The sequence below is a fragment of the Zootoca vivipara genome, chromosome 2 (assembly GCF_965207765.1).
Source record: "Zootoca vivipara chromosome 2, rZooViv2.hap1.1, whole genome shotgun sequence".
Taxonomy (NCBI): domain Eukaryota; kingdom Metazoa; phylum Chordata; class Lepidosauria; order Squamata; family Lacertidae; genus Zootoca; species Zootoca vivipara.
Genome location: NC_142584.1, coordinates 19602956 through 19620368, shown reverse-complemented (window position 1 = coordinate 19620368; position 17413 = coordinate 19602956). Strand labels below are relative to the sequence as shown.

The window sequence follows — 17413 nt, the reverse complement described above, 5'->3', positions numbered from 1 at the left end:
CATGGAATTTTACTTTGGGAGAAATACCCCTTCAAAGTTGGCTCAATCAGACATGCTCCTTGAGACTGTGCATTTTAGCATCCTGCTTCTGTGTCATGGTTACCTATGGTACCTATGGTTTGGTGTGTTCTTTTTCTCTCTCCTCCCCTCTTCCCATTCCTACCCCATTCCCAGCAGTAGCAATAAAACATTCAGACTGGTCCCCAAAGGCTAGGAGAATCGGCCTCAGTTCTTGGTAGTAAACAATTTACCGCTTTTTCTCCACTTAACCATATTTTGGTTTTATGGTATGATTCCCCCCCCCCTAAAAAAGTATATGCTGAAGTGTGAGCGATGATAACTTGCACCCATCCCTTGGCCAATAAACTTGTTTTCATGTGTGGTATTCAAAAGCTTGTTAATTACAACTGTGATCTTCATCTACCTGATCTGCATTTGGCTTCCTCTTCACAGACCCTGTTGCATCTCTGGGACCTGCAATGACAAGTCTGAACAGTAGCCATGCAGAGAAAACCGGTGAGATGTCTTCAAAGCAGCCCGCGCCCAAAGTGCAGGTTCAGCGGTCTGTTTCCCGAGAAACCATCACCATTCATTTCTCGGCGTTTGGGAAGGAGGAAGAGGAGGAGGAAGAAGAGTTCATGGAGTCCCCCTCCGAGGCACTGGATAACCAAAGCATTGTAACTGCACTTGAAGCTAAGGAAGACCTGTGCTTTGATCACGGTGACCATGACTTTTCAGGTCCCACTACCTCGCTTAATGTGGCTGCACCTCCACTCGTCTCGTCCCCCACCGTCTCGCCAACTGCAAAGCCCTTAGAAACCCAAGTATTCAGTGTGGTGCCACCAGCTCTTTCGCCCTCCTTGCATTTGAGTCATGCCGCCATCTCATCGGGGGTGGCGTTGCCTTCAGAACTGAAAACCAGCCTGTCGCCATCTCCATTGCCCTCCCCTTCCAAGACCAACATGCCATCCGCTGTTGCCGGCTCAAAGCCTTTCATGAGTTTAGTTAAGTCCCTCTCGACAGACATCGAACCAAAAGAGGCCACTCCACCCACGAGGCACAGGCAGTTAATGAAAACCCTGGTGAAGTCTCTCTCCACAGACACTTCTAAGCAGGAGCCCGAAGCGGTTTCCTACAAACCGCCGGACTCCAAACTCAACTTGCACCTGTTCAAGCAGTTCACCCATCCTCGGAGTACAGGTGGCGACTCCAAAACTGCTCCCTCGTCCCCCTTGACGTCTCCGTCGGATACTCGTTCTTTTTTTAAAGTGCCCGAAATGGAGGCCAAAATCGAGGACACAAAGAGACGCTTCTCGGAGGTGATCTACGAGCCTTTTCAGCTCCTCAGCAAAATCATGGGTGACGAGAGTAGTAGCCACAGGCCCAAAGCCTTATCTTCAAGTGCTTCAGAACTGTCCAATCTCTCCAGCATGAATGGCCATCTGGAAAGCAATAACAACTATAGCATTAAGGAGGAGGAATGCGATTCCGAAGGGGACTTCTACGGCAGCGACTCCAGTATATGTAAGAGTGCTAAGCAGTCGCAGAACGCAGTGGAGGAGCCTGCAAAAGAGGCCGACAGAAGAAGCTCCCCATTGTTAAGCACAAAGGACCCCAGTTTGAAGACTTCACTGGTACTTGAAAGATGTTCTCTGTCTGCTCTGGCGAGCAAAGAGGACGAGGAGTTCTGTGAACTGTATTCCGAAGACTTCTGTTTGATAGAGGATGAGGGTAAACCTGAGAAACCTTTCGAAAGCTCCCTGAAGGCGACGGGGAGGCCTGAGGAAACATCTGTCTCACCTTTCAGAGGTGAAGGTGGCCCTGAACTACATGTGCGACAGCCTAAACTTCCCATGAAAACATTGTACTTTCTCACAATGTTGATCTATGCCTACCTTATTCTCCCTCTTCCCAGTTACTTCAGCGGACTCTTTTTGGGAGTTGCCGTGGGATTTATGATTGCTATCTGTGTCATTTGGCTTTTTACACCAAGTTCTGGAGGTAACAGGCCACATAGGTATTGGAACAAGCAATTGAATATGCAGCCTCTGGACATCCAGGAACCTGAGATATTGAAGGTGAGCAACTGCTTCTAACTTTTAGAGATGCACTTGATCCTGTATCACAGGGGTCAGCAAAGTTTTTCAGCTGGGGGCCGGTCCACTGTCCCTCAGACCTTGTGGGGGGCCGGGCTATATATATTGGGGGGGGGGGAATGAACGAATTCCTATGCCCCACAAATAACCCAGAGATGCATTTTAAATAAAAGGACACATTCTACTCATGTAAAAACACGCTGATTCCCGGACCGTCCGCGGGCCAGGTTGAGAAGGCGATTGGGCCGGATCCAGCTCCTGGGCCTTAGTTTGGCTACCCATGCTGTATCATAACAAATTTACTTCAAGCCATACTGAGGGGTGTGGGGATTAATGTGGTTCTTGGAAGTGATGCAGGATGTAATAGTTCTTTTCTAGTGCAATTTGTATATGTTTACCATGGGATGGCTGTGTAACTGGAAGATTAATAGGGTGGTCTAATGGCTGCTGCCCTGTGTGTCTCTGGCCACACAGATCAGGCCATGGGAGCCTGAATTGGGAGCCTAAATTGTTACAGAGTTATATAATTCATTTGGAGCACAACAGGAACATGCGTCTGAGAGCCAATTGTTCTGGCAGTGTAAACTTGGCTTCGCTGTTCGCTTGGGCAATAGTGGCTTTCATACACGCTCTGCAGCTTATGAGGCTCCTAATATGCATGATGGCAGTGAAACCCACTTGTTAGAATGTGATTCATGTTGAATTCCTATAGAATCCAGAGCAGGAAAGGGAGCTGAAGCCTTCCTGTGCCCCCTTTTTTCATGGGGCAAGGTAGGGCCAAACTGGAGTGGAGTGCATTTTCAGCATCTTGCCTCGAGGGCTCAGTTTACTGTATCCAGTGTCCTCTTCAAAAGCCCTTGGGATGTGGAAAAGTGGTTGGAAGAATTAGCAGGAGCACTGCCAGCCCAGGCTTTGTTCTCAAAAGGCTATAGGAAGGGCCCAAGTGGAAAAGACAGGAAACAGTCTTAAGAGGCTGAAAGAAAAGATGGTGCCTATTTAAAGTGAAGTACAGTCGTACCTTGGAAGTCAAATGGAATCCGTTCTGGAAGTCCATTTGACTTCCAAAATGTTCAGAAACCAAAGCGTGGTTTCCGATTGGCTGCAGGAAGCTCCTGCAGCCAATCAGAAGCCATGGAAGGCCCGTCGAATGTTCAGGTTCCAAAGAATGTTCACAAACCGGAAAGCTCACTTCCAGGTTTGCGGTGTTCGGGAGCCAAAACTCCTGAGCACCAAGGCGTTCGAGATCCAAGGTATGGTACTCCAGTCCATTTATACATTTATGTGTAAAATGGTAATTAAATTGTGAGGTTACAGGTAGGTAGCCGTGTTGGTCTGAGTCGAAGCAAAATAAAAAAATTCCTTCAGTAGCACCTTAAAGACCAACTAAGTTTATATTTTGGTATGAGCTTTCGTGTGCATGCACACTTCTTCAGGTGTATCTGAAGAAGTGTGCATGCACACGAAAGCTCATACCAAAATATAAACTTAGTTGGTCTTTAAGGTGCTACTGAAGAAATTTTTTTAAATTGTGAGGGTTTGAGTCACACGTGTGAGAGAAATCAGCACATGATACAGGCCATGTGTTGGGAGCCTTGGGGCCTTCCTCGCAAAGTAGAGGGGCAGGGGGTAAATTCAGAGAATTCCAGCAAAAATAGATAAGGGAGCAGAAATTGTTCTTCTCTCACTCGCTACATAATAATAGTAATAGTAATAATAATAATAATAATAATTTCATTATTTATGCCCCACCCATCTGAATTTGGGGGTCTCATCCTTTCTCCTGCCTGCACACTGCAAGGCTGAACCATAACAGAAACTGCAGATTGTACTTTTCCAACTCATGCTCAATGGTTTCGGCTGGTTTGCGAAAAGAGACTGTCCAGGGACGTTTATGTTGTCGTTGTTGTTTCTGCCCTTCACAGTTAAGCTGTGCCCTTTTGTATGTGCTGAGCCCAGGGTGCTGTTGTTTTTAATGGCATGGATTGCAGCAGACGTCTGTTTTGGGAAGCTCTAGGTGTCATGGACTTGGAACGGACTTTCAAATTATCTCTGCTTTGGAAAGAGGATGGTGCCCATAGGGGAAATGGACTTTTTATTCGTTCCATTGAGCTGCTGCCATGACAGGTACAGATTAGAGGCAAATTTGCGGAGCCGGGAAGGTTGTGACCACACTTTCACAGTGCTAGACTGAATTTCTTGTGGCAAAAGATTGTTAAAGCTTTCTTCGGCATTGCTGTTCGTTGAAGGATCTTGCAAGCAAAGGAATGAGCATAAGTCTGTTTACTGAAGTGATATGTTGGTGTTCTTAATTTCTGAAGAGGCTTCACAGTGTCTTCTTTTTTTTTTCTTTCAGAAGAATTTTCCAGTACTGCAAAGGATTTGCTTTTTAAGAGGGTTGCCGCAATAGCACATGTGGCAATCACACAATGTAGCCCATTGTTCAGTTTTCTGTATGTTTATGTGATAAGGGCTGTGGCTTAATTTTCCTGCTGTTGCCTGGCAAGTTCTTCTGGCAGTAGAGTGTTTGAGGAAGCTTAGGGCAATATTCCCCCTTCATGGATCAATGCCTTGTTGTGGCGAAGGGGCTTGAATAACTCAGAGAAGCTATGAGCTATGCCATGCAGGGCCACCCAAGATGGACAGGTCATAGTGGAGAGTTTTGACTAAACGTGATCCACCTGGAGAAGGAACTGGCAAGCCACTCCAGTATCCCTGCCAAGAAAACTCCATGGACAAAGACAACAGGCATATAAAAGTTATGACGCTGGAAGATGAGCCCCTCAGGTCGGAAGGCGTCCAACATGCTACTGAGGAAGAGCGGAGGACAAGTACAAGTAGATTCAGAGCTGATGAAGCGGCTGGGCCAAAGCCGAAAGGACGCTCAGTTGCGGATATGCCTGGAAGCGAAAGGAAAGTCCGATGCTGTAAAGAAAAATATTGCATAGGAACCTGGAATGTAAGAACCATGAGTGGAGGTAAGCTGGATGTGGTCAAAAATGAGATGACAAGAATAAATATCGACATCCTGGGCATCAGTGAACTAAAATGGAAGGGAATGGGCGAATTCAGTTCGGGTGACTATCATATCTACTACTGTGGGCAAGAATCCTGTAGTAGAAATGGAGTGGCCCTCATAGTCAACAAAAGAGTAGCAAAAGCTGTAATGGGATGCAATCTCAAAAATGACAGAATGATCTCGATACGAATCCAAGGCAGACCTTTTAACATCACAGTAATCCAAGTTTATGCACCAACTACCGGTGCTGAAGAAAGTGAAATTGACCAATTCTATGAAGACCTACAACACCTTCTAGAAATGACACCAAAGAAGGATGTTCTTCTCATTACAGGGGATTGGAATGCTAAAGTAGGGAATCAAGAGATAAAAGGAACAACTGGCAAGTTTGGCCTTGGAGTTCAAAATGAAGCAGGGCAAAGGCTAATAGAGTTCTGTCAAGAGAACAAGCTGGTAATCACAAACACTCTCTTCCAACAACACAAGAGAAGACTCTACACATGGATATCACCAAATGGGCAGCATCGAAATCAGATTGATTATATTCTCTGCAGCCAAAGATGGAGAAGCTCTATACAGTCAGCAAAAACAAGACCTGGAGCTGACTGTAACTCAGATCATCAGCTTCTTATAGCAAAATTCCAGCTTAAACTGAAGAAAGTAGGAAAAACCACTGGGCCAGTAAGATACAATCTAAATCAAATCCCTTATGAATACACAGTGGAAGTGAGGAACAGGTTTAAGGATTTAGATTTGGTGGACAGAGTGCCTGAAGAACTATGGATGGAGGCTCGTAACATTATACAGGAGGCAGCAACGAAAACCATCCCAAGGAAAAGGAAATGCAAGAAAGCAAAATGGCTATCCAACGAGGCCTTACAAATAGCGGAGGAGAGGAGGCAAGCAAAATGCAAGGGAGATAGGGAAAGATACAGGAAACTGAATGCAGATTTCCAAAAAACAGCAAGGAGAGACAAGAGGGTCTTCTTAAATGAGCAATGCAAAGAAATAGAGGAAAACAATAGAATGGGGAAAACCAGAGATCTGTTCAAGAAAATTGGAGATATGAAAGGAGCATTTCGTACAAAGATTACCATAATCAAGGACAAAAGTGGTAAGGACCTAACAGAAGCAGAAGACATCAAGAAGAGGTGGCAAGAATACACAGAGGAATTATACCAGAAAGATATGGAGGTCTCGTACACCCCAGGTAGTGTGGTTGCTGACCTTGAGCCAGACATCTTGGAGAGTGAAGTCAAATGGGCCTTAGAAAGCACTGCTAATAACAAGGCCAGTGGAAGTGATGATATTCCAGCTGAACTATTTAAAATCTTAAAAGATGATGCTGTTAAGGTGCTACACCCAATATGCCAGCAAGTTTGGAAAACTCAGCAATGGCCAGAGGATTGGAGAAGATCAGTCTACATCCCAATTCCAAAGAAGGGCAGTGCCAAAGAATGCTCCAACTACCGCACAATTGCGCTCATTTCACACGCTAGCAAGGTTATGCTTAAAATTCTACAAGGCAGGCTTAGGCAGTATGTGGATCGAGAACTCCCAGAAGTGCAAGCTGGATTTCGAAAGGGCAGAGGAACCAGAGACCAAATAGCAAACATGCGCTGGATTATGGAGAAAGCTAGAGAGTTCCAGAAAAACGTCTACTTCTGCTTCATTGACTATGCAAAAGCCTTTGACTGTGTCGACCACAGCAAACTATGGCAAGTTCTTAAAGAAATGGGAGTGCCTGATCACCTCATCTGTCTCCTGAGAAATCTCTATGTGGGACAAGAAGCTACAGTTAGAACTGGATATGGAACAACTGATTGGTTCAAAATTGGGAAAGGAGTACGACAAGGTTGTATATTGTCTCCCTGCTTATTTAACTTATATGCAGAATTCATCATGCGAAAGGCTGGACTAGATGAATCCCAAGCCGGAATTAAGATTGCCGGAAGAAATATCAACAACCTCAGATATGCAGATGACACAACCTTGATGGCAGAAAGTGAGGAGGAATTAAAGAACCTTTTAATGAGGGTGAAAGAGGAGAGCGCAAAATATGGTCTGAAGCTCAACATCAAAAAAACCAAGATCATGGCCACTGGTCCCATCACCTCCTGGCAAATAGAAGGGGAAGAAATGGAGGCAGTGAGAGATTTTACTTTCTTGGGCTCCTTGATCACTGCAGATGGTGACAGCAGTCACGAAATTAAAAGACGCCTGCTTCTTGGGAGAAAAGCAATGACAAACCTAGACAGCATCTTAAAAAGCAGAGACATCACCTTGCCGACAAAGGTCCGTATAGTTAAAGCTATGGTTTTCCCAGTAGTGATATATGGAAGTGAGAGCTGGACCATAAAGAAGGCTGATCGCCGAAGAGTTGATGCTTTTGAATTATGGTGCTGGAGGAGACTCTTGAGAGTCCCATGGACTGCAAGAAGATCAAACCTATCCATTCTTAAGGAAATCAGCCCTGAGTGCTCCCTGGAAGGACAGATCGTGAAGCTGAGGCTCCAATACTTTGGCCACCTCATGAGAAGAGAAGAATCCTTGGAAAAGACCTTGATGCTGGGAAAGATGGAGGGCACAAGGAGAAGGGGACGACAGAGGACAAGATGGTTGGACAGTGTTCTCGAAGCTACGAACATGAGTTTGACCAAACTGTGGGAGGCAGTGCAAGACAGGAGTGCCTGGTGTGCTATGGTCCATGGGGTCACGAAGAGTCGGACACGACTAAACGACTAAACAACAACAACAACAGGGCAATATTCAACCCGTTTTGCTCAGAGTAGACCCCATGAAATTAGTGGACCTAACCGAGTCGTGTTTATTTTCAGTATGTCTTCTTTGAGCAAACTTTAGTTGGAGGCCACCCTAAACTTCCATGTCCTGTTGAGGCATCCCAATTTTTTAATGCTATTGGGGTATGAAAATGTTCGAGCAAATGACCTCATTTTTGTGCTTGGTCCACATTTGATTAAGATCTCACTGTTCCAAAAGGGGACGTTGGGTCGGGTTTAATGTACAAAAACTCTCTTAATTTTATAAAGGTGGCTGTGTTGCCACTGTACCTCTCGTTCCAGCTCACACCTCCACAGATCAGTATGGTGGAAAGTGGGGCTTTCTAGTTTCCGAGATGATTATGCTCAACAACTCCCCCCAAAAAACCTGTGCCCCCCCCAAAAAAACCTCAGCAACTTTTGTGCCCAGATGTTCACTGATTGAAATATGGCAACCCTAATTTTTAGTCAACTCTGGCTCCTCCCCGAGTTTGACTGTTATTTCTTATGTTTTTTCCCCCTTTTCTTCTATTGATATACACTGTGACATTTTGAACTACTCTACCAGACATTGTCTAGTGTTCTTTGGTCTGTTAATTTTGTTTCATATTTGCTTCATATAAAATCTCAATAAAGATCATTTATAAAAGCGAGAAAAAAGGCAGTTAAGGGTAGCTATATACAGGTGCGTAAAATCACTATATTTTGTATATTAAGCCTCCTAGAGCACTATACACCATATTTTTCGTTCCATAAGATGCACTTGAGCATAGGACGCACCTAGTTTTTAGAGGAGGAAAACAAGAAAAAAAATTGCTTTCTTGAATTGCCCTAGGCATAGCAGCCAACTCCTAGAGGCCAAGGTGCCTTTGCCTCCCCCCATTAAATATTTGAGGAAGTTGTCCCCCCCCATGTTGATGGGCACTGTCATTCATATAGTGTGCATGCACTTTGTCTTGAGATCACTTGCAGCGGTTCTCAACTTGTGGGTCCCCACATGTTGTTGGACTACAACTCCCATCATCCTTCAACTCCCATCATCCCTGAGCTCTGGCCTTGCTAGCTAGGGGCGATGGGAGTTGTAGTTCAACAACATCTGGGGACCCACAGGTTGAGAAAGGCTGATACAGTATGTGAGGTGGGGCTTACTTGCCCCCCATGTTTTATTCAAGTTGGAAGAGGGAGGGAAGGAAGGGGTGAGAGAGAGAAAGAAAGAGAGACAAGGAAGGAAGGGGTGAAAGAGAGAGGGAAGGTTGGAAGGAAGGAAGGGATGAGAGAGAGAGAGAAGGGGAGGGAGGGAGGGAAGAGAAAGAGAAGGAAGGAAGGGGGGAGAGAGAGAAAGAAAGAAAGAAAGAAAGAAAGAAAGAAAGAAAGAAAGAAAGAAAGAAAGAAAGAAAGAAAGAAAGAAAGAAAGAAAGAGAAAGAGAGGGAGGGAGGGAGGGAGGGAGGGAGGGAGGGAGGGAGGGAGGGAGGGAGGGAGGGAGGGAGAAGGGAGGATGGAAGGAAGGATGTCATGGAAGCAGCCCAAGAGCTGCTTTCCCGCTGTGTTCTGGCTCTGGCATTCGCTCCATAGGATGCACGGACTTTCCCCCCTTCCTTTTTGGGAGGGGAAAGTGTGTCTTATGGAGCAAAAAATACGGTATGCGGTATATCAGGAGGCTTCGTTTGGTCAGAATCAAGTATACACTTCCAGAGTTAACGCTAAATACATGACTTCTGGTAAATGTGGCACCATAGCTGCTAGACCAGGCATCCCCAAACTTCGGCCCTCCAGATGTTTTGGACTACAGTTTCCAAATTCCCCAACCACTGGTCCTGTTAGCTAGGGATCATGGGAGTTGTAGGCCAAAACATCTGGAGGGCCACAGTTTGGGGATGCCTGTGCTAGACGGCCATGAAAATTTGTGTTCCGGGCTTTCCAGGCTCGCCTGCCCATGTGTACTGTCTGAAACCAAAGGGGCGCATTGGTTGCCAGATGTGATCCCCCCCCCCCGGCAGCTCTCCTACCCCACTAAACAAAGCTGAAAGGTGAGAGGATAAGGAACAGACAAAATCAAGTTACTTATTCACACAAGGCACAGCTAACTGTGGCATTTGCCGGCACAAGATGTGGTGATGGCCATGGGTGGCTTTGAAGGCAAATTAGACAAATTCAGGGAGGATATTGCCTCTAGAATCGGGAGAAGAGTTCTATTCTGCTCCTGCCCTGCTTGCGGCAGCTTAGGTTGCACTTCCTGCTAGGCATCCTTTGTCAGATCTGTGTTGCGTATTATCCTGCTCGGATTTGCATGATATGTTTTTCCTCAGCGTCTCTGTGAGCAGGCTTATTGGAGATATATGCGTCACCCAGTATGATTCATAATGTTCAAATATCCATAGGGAGTAATCCACCCACACCAGGAAAGTGTACCTACCCACTGCCAGGCACTACACAATTGTTACCTTGACACTTTTAGTGTAAGTAAGTGATAAGAGAATTATTTCTGTGCCTTTCTAGTCCAGAGTGAAATGCAGAAATCTGAGATTGAACCTCCCCAAGACCTGCGGTATATAGGGCGGTATATAAGTGTAATTAATAAATAATGCTAATTCAAAATATAATTCGGCGGGTGTTCATGAATTGTGTTGATTTTAATTCCAGAGGGTTAACTGTGTTACAGCTAGGGTTGCTGTACATCCGGAATTTCCTGGACACGGCTGGTATTCAGGCGGAAGTAGCTGAAAGTATGGCAGCCCGTGTTGGAAGCTCAACAACTTTTGTGTCCGGGTTTTTTCACTTTTTGAAATAGGCCCGACCCTATTACAGCAAACATAGAAAAGGACTCTGTGGCACTAGAAAGGCTAATAGATTTGTCACATAAGCTTCCCTGGACTGTAGCATTTGGTGAAGTGAGCTCTGGCTCATGAAACTTTGTGCCAGAAATTATTTAGGCCGGATTACTGAATAGGTACAGTAGACACTGGCCTATGAGCCCCATGCATTTTGTGGCCCCCCTGACAAGGGGTCAAAATAATATCGATTTGATCTTGATTGTTGTCACTCTTGCAAGGGGCCCCCCAAGATTTTGACTTCCAAGGGGCCTCCATAGGGTTTAATCCGGCATTGCAGTTATGCACAAAATACCACTTTTAATGTTCCATTGAATTTAACGAAAGCAGAAATTTGATGGATGTCAAGTACCTAGAACTAAGGCAACTATGTAAATCTGCACTCGCCATTCTAATGCAGAAAGTAGCTGCTGCAGAAATGCTGTGTTAAAAAGCAGTGGGTTTCAAAGTGTTGTTCTCAAAATACCTCATAAAGCACCATTGAAAGGGCATTAGCTGGCTTAGTCTACATGTTCTCATCCTGTCTTTATCCTAGGAAAGACTGGAGTGGCGATTCCTTGGCAGGGAAAGGGGAGGAACAGAAGAAGTTGGCAACCGACAAGGTTTAGCTTAGCTAGCAAGGGCAGCCCAAGATCATATCTTGGACCTGTACCTGGTACAGTTTGCCTGGAGAATGGCTGCAGAAAACTGGATAGGGTAGCACCTTTGAAAACTTTCACAGATGAAAAGTCCCTTGCTGTGGAAATCAAGAACACAAGAAAGAGTGGTTCTACAGGTGAAACTCGGTAAAATTAGAATACCGTCGAAAAGTTTTTCTTTTTCTTTTAATTTTTACAAATGCTTTCTGTTGGAAATTCCACAGTAATAAAACAGTTACAATAATACAAGATTAAACAAAAATAAACATCGCTATTAAATTTCATTAATTACATTCCATTTATAATTGACCCGCCTAACGACAAATAATTACAGTTACAACGAATAAAGGCTTGACATATCTTGCTTTGCATGTCATGCATCTATCTCATATATTGGTTTCACCTTTTAAGTTGCATTACTGAAATAAATTGCACTTTTCAACAATATTCTGATTTTCTGAGTTTCACCTGTATGATACGGTAGCTTTTCCCCTCACATCCTCGTTCCTATGTTCAGAGAGCATTTTGGGTAGGCCCAGGGGAGAAGCAGCATTCAGGGATGTGAAGCAGCAAGACATGCTTCTGAATATGACCAGGATGTTAATAGTAATAAATGTTTTGATTACAAAACGGTGGTGAGTTATGGAAACATTTGCTTCTGATCTGCACCTCCAGGGACTCTACTTGTTCTATTGAGTAAGAGACTGATTCGTTTTTACTCGTTCTGCCTTTCAAATGTCATTTTTCCGTATTTTGAATGTTTGTGATATTTTTGTACATCTTCATACAATTCCTTCTGGAATCAATTTATGCAATTACTTCTGAGAACGTTAAGTACCGTTTTCGTATTGACAGTCCGAGCACTGCTTGCTTGATACAGACCAGCGGTGGTTGACAGCTTTTGGCATGAATAATGTAGGGGAACCTGCTGCTTTATAAATACTGTTCACCTGTAGTTTGAGAAAAGTGGCTGCAAGATGACTCGAGAACTGGGCATGGATATGGGAGATCTGAAAGATTTGTAGCTGGAAAAGGTTGCCTTGTCATTGTCGCCCCACCCCACCCCACCCCAGGTCTAACCAATAACACTCAGAGTGTCGAAGAAATGAAGGTGTGCTGTTTTTCTGTTCACAAACTGATTAAAGGAGTGGGATGGATTTCTAATGTGGTTAGACTGGCAGAGCTTAATCCACTTATTCTAACTATAAAACCTGAGCCAACAGGTGTAATAAATCAGTCGAGCAGCATGTGGTTAATCTAATTCCATTACCCAGTTAAATTGAAATGAAGACAGGACTACCGGGTTGTTGGGGGAAGCAATGGGGAAACTGGTCTGAATTACATTTTTGTAACCATGTGTTCCTGTCGCAAAGGTAATCTGATTCTAGAGAAGCATAGCTCTTTGGTAAGACTTTCATTTCCTGCTATAGAGTGGTATTCTGCTGGGGGATCTTTTCTGTTGCTCTCAGTGAGCATATTTTGCCTTAATGTTGCATCTGTCTTGTGCAATGGATTCATGATGCTCTTACGGGACACTAGCCATGTAGCCAAGAGCTTCAGGCGTACAGAGGCTGTTTTGTTCTCTTCTGTAGCTAGGGAAATGGTGCCAAGCGTTTGTGTGTGTTGGGGGATCCCCCTTCTTTGGAGACTATGGGCCATGCCTAAACTTCAGTTTGCATAGCAGAGGCCTCCTGAGCTCCACGCCGTTGCCAGGAGCTATTGGACATATCAGAATTACTGACCCCTTTGTTCCGATAGTATACAGATCACATGTTTTTGTAGCACTTGGGAGAGGAGACAAGAGGAAGCAGGTCCATTAAGTATCCTGGGTGCTTTGCTCCTGGGTGTTTTGCTTGCCAGGAATCCCCAGGATTTGGGGGAGGTGAGTGAGTGAGTGGGGATGGTGAAGGCCTTGGCTTTCCCCCCAGCCAGAACTTGTCAGGTGGGTTCCGGCACCTCTCAGGTGGATGTCATTGCCATTCTAAGATATCATTGATGGAGGCCTTGCTTCAGAGCAACATTCAACCGCACACTCTGACTTACCTGCAGGGCTAGCAAGCAAGAGTCTCAGTGAGTCCTTTTGTACCACTTTTACCACATCCTCCATTCACTTTTAAGCGTGGGCAGGTTAACCGCCTTCAGTCCTTTCTGCCCTGCTGCAAATCGTTTAATTCTACACTTAGAAGGTCCTAGAGATAAGGAGCTTTCCAGGGTTTCTTTCTAGGTTCTTGAGCTTGCCATTAACCTGCTCCAACCTGCTCTGGCTCTGTGTCAAAATGTATTTACTCTTCGAGGATTATGGCACAGATGAGGTTGACACACTATGGAAAGGCAGGAATTGGTTCCTCCCTGCAGCGCTCTAGGTGGCTGCCGTACAGAACCTTAATTTTGTCTCGTCTGTAGTTTGACCTTGTTCTGTTGGATTTAGGCTTTCAGTGGCTGATATTTTAAATTAGCCTTGGAAACTGTTCTGAATCGCCTTTTAATAAAATGCCTGTGTCTTCTCCAGGGCTGGATGAATGAGATCCATAACTACGATCCAGAGACATACCACGCTACACTGACTCACTCTGTCTTCGTGAGACTTGAAGGAAGCACCTTGAGACTTTCGAACCCCAACAAAAATATTTCCAGAAGGGCTATTTACAATGAAGCCAAGCCGGAAGTCACATACATTAGCCAGAAAATTTTTGATCTTACAGAAAGCAAGGTGAGCTCCAATGAAAGTCTATGGGTAGGAAACAGCGGGGTAGGAAAACTCGTAGCATGATGTCATGTGTTTAATATTTATGTGTGTTGGTGTGAGAGCTATGTATATTGGTAAAGGTGTGTGTGTTGAGAACATAGAGATTCTGTCTTCAGTGTTATCCCCGTGTCTGCCTAAATATCTAATTTCCCCCTTTCTAAATACCAATGCTGAATTTTCACAATGTTGCTGCCTCCATCTTCAAAGACAGCAAGGGGAACTAGGGAAAACTGGGTGCCTTGCCTTGTATGCGTATCAGTGCTTTCTTCTACCACAAAACCACCATTGGCTACATCCCTTTGGAATCAGCTGTGGAGTTTTCTTGAGAATTATTACACAATAATGGGATCAATAGACCAAAGTAATCAGCTAAAAATGGGTTATTTGGTGATGGTGCCTAAGTATACTGACATACGGTAATGTAACTGATATTTTTAGGGGTCCATGCAGACATGCCATTGCCTATGTCGTTCAGTTGAATTTACCATGTAGGGCCTTGAATATGTTGAGACTCACATTGTCTACTTGTGTTAAAGTAGCAGAGGGACTGATGGGCCAAGCCTTCCCAGGCTCCTCTGGGCCAAGCCTTCCCAGGCTTTCTGTGAACTCTAGGAAAGAATCCTAGAGCTCAGGAAGACCAAATGGGAAATGAGGGTCCCTGTCCACCATTGTTTGCAATTGATTACGTATTCAATGAATGCCTACTGTTCTGAATTTCCCTGCCCGGTGTGGTGGGCCAATGAAATGAATTCACAACTTGTTTTCCAGATTCACCTGGTACCCAAAAGTTTGGCCCGGAAAAGAATCTGGAACAAAAAATATCCTATTTGCATTGAGCTTGGGAGACAAGATGACTTCATGGCTAAAGCCCAGGCTGACAAAGAGACCTCGGAAGAGAAGCCCACCGTAGAAAAAGTGGAAGCGAGCAGTGAAGAACCCAAGAGGCAACCTCAGGATGGATCAAAGTCCATTACTCAGAAGGACCAAGTGCTTTATCTCTTTGGGAGGACTGGTAGGGAGAAGGAGGAATGGTTTCGGAGGTTCCTCCTGGCTTCCAAATTGAAATCTGAAGGGAAAAAGCCAATTGCTGTGTGTGGACAAAAGCCTGGTAGGACCCTGTTCTCTCATATTATTAAGATTCTTCTTGTAGCGAGCTCAAAATACCAGCTTATAAAAGATTCATTGGAAGTGGCATATATTCCAGAAGGAACATTTGGGCATTCAGTGTGTTAAACAGAACATGTCTAGACTGCAGTCTGGGGGCAATTTAACTCCTCCCAGAGTCGTGCATTTAGTAATCCATTTTTAACTATCTGCATTTTAATATCCTACCATATGTACTTTGCTGCACGGAGTCAAAATGAGCCTTTTGAGTGGAAATAGAGCTTAGGGTATCTGCTAGCACGTTCACTGCTATTAAAAAAAAATCTTTCCTAAAGGAAAAATATAAAGTAGTGTCTGACCGTCAGCAAATTTGTGTGAACTTTGTAGGGCAAATGAATTTGCCCTTCTATCGGCTCGACAATTTCTCTTTAAAAGGTTGGGTTTTCTCTTTAAAAGGGCCTTGTAAAATGTTTGGACGTTCTGTTTTCAAGTGTCTTGGGGGTGTGTGTGTTTGTAGGTATACTCTTCTAGAGCGCTTCTGACCTTATTTTATTTAATTGGTGTCATTTTGTAAAACACGCTGCTGTTTCTTTAGAATGATCAGGTGTGTATCAGTCACTATTCAGAGAAAAATATTTAGGAAAAATGTTGAGGCCATAACACAGACTGAAGCTTGCATGAATCTAAATGTTCTAAAGTTACATTAGCAAGAAACATCAGACACACTGCTTAAGATGTGTAATTTTAAAATCGAATGCGGCAAGCAGACATTAATTTTTAATCAGGCCTTTTTTTATTTCACCCTTCCTCTCCCATCACAAATCTTTCTTCCCTCTTTTAAAATATTTGCAGAACAAAATGTTGGCAGCTTACAGCGTGCCTAAGTTAGCTCTGATGTCATTTAGCAATATAGATGTAGAATCTAGAAATTTGGCCATAATTTGAACCTTAGAGTGCATAATGCATCAATAAAATAAAATAGGAACCAAGGGAAGTTTAGGCAGTTCTGCTAAGCATTAGGTGATGTCAATTCACCAAATGCAGGACAAAATCCTTCCCCTGGGTTAGCACATTCCCTGCCATTGTTCAAAATCAACATTTCTATTACCTGTGATGGGTAGTCCTTGCCTGTTTTATGAAATTAATCTATATATATATATATATAAATGTAAAAATCTTGAAATTGACGGCCGCTATGTTCTCCGTAACTGCTTGACCGATCGTCCTGAAATTTTGACACAGCGATCCAGGCCACTCCCCGAGGGTTGTAGGGGACATGAAAAACCTCAAATCACACACCTCGGCAGGATTTGACCCGCTTTTCCACCAAGTCAAACAGCGCCCTCAAGTGGAATTCCTCCCACAGTACACCCCCTCCCTTCCTGAGAAATCTAAGCCACACCCACAAACCAAATGACATCATCATCAACCAAGCAACTTAAACCACACAGGCGGCCATTAGGGATGAAACCTGCCCTCTCCACAATATCTCACCTCGGCTTTGCAGACTAGGCCGCTTTCCAGACTAGGCCAAGTGGAGGTAAGGGGGAGGGGCAATAGAGGGCAGGGATACGTAATGGGTCAGAACAGGGGGGGGACACAGGGATGAAACCTGCCCTCTCCACAGTGTCTCGCCTCGACTCAGGGGGACTCTGAGGCTCAGGGGGATCTGAAGCGGGGCTATTACCCTCCATTTCACAGACTAACGCACAGCAACGCGTGCAGGGCCAGCTAGTACAAATATACAAATTCAATTCATGCAGATTTGTCAGGTTTGCATAACCTGCTGAATTTACAGAATTTTTATTTAGAGGCATTTTATCTGCTCCTTCTATTGATTTGAAATTAACAGTGCAATCCTATACCCTCTTGCTTCCAACATGAATGATGGAGCAGGTTAGGACTGGGTATAGTTGCCTTTCCACCAGCCTCTGCCACCATAGAAGAATCCTGCCAGCTGGGATGGGCTTTGCTTTGGCAGAAGTCCAAGCTACAGCCATGCGAGCAGAGAGAGCGCTATTGCTAGGGGGTTTTCTTGCATGTGGTGGTAGATCTGTTCCTCTGCTCTGCTTGGCCCAAATCAGGATTTCTTTGGTAATTACTCTGTTTGCAATGTCATTCAGAGTTTTTTCCTTTTCTCATAGCCTATGAAGGCGTATCCACACTGCTGCCTCTATCAAGGGGCTTTTCCTTTCTTATAGCTT

The 17413-nt window shown here is 44.5% G+C and overlaps 1 protein-coding gene across 4 annotated transcripts in view; it reads left to right on the top strand.

The window, feature by feature from the left end:
- Positions 1-17413, top strand: part of TEX2 (testis expressed 2) — an 85822-nt gene that overhangs the window by 43191 nt on the left and 25218 nt on the right. For all 4 annotated transcript variants that reach the window (XM_035103963.3, XM_035103966.3, XM_035103964.3 and 1 more), the window contains exons 2-4: positions 454-2078; positions 13869-14069; positions 14874-15213. In XM_035103963.3, the coding sequence (XP_034959854.3) occupies positions 480-2078; positions 13869-14069; positions 14874-15213 (2140 nt within the window). In that variant the 5' untranslated portion in view covers positions 454-479. The remainder of the gene's footprint in view (positions 1-453; positions 2079-13868; positions 14070-14873; positions 15214-17413) is intronic.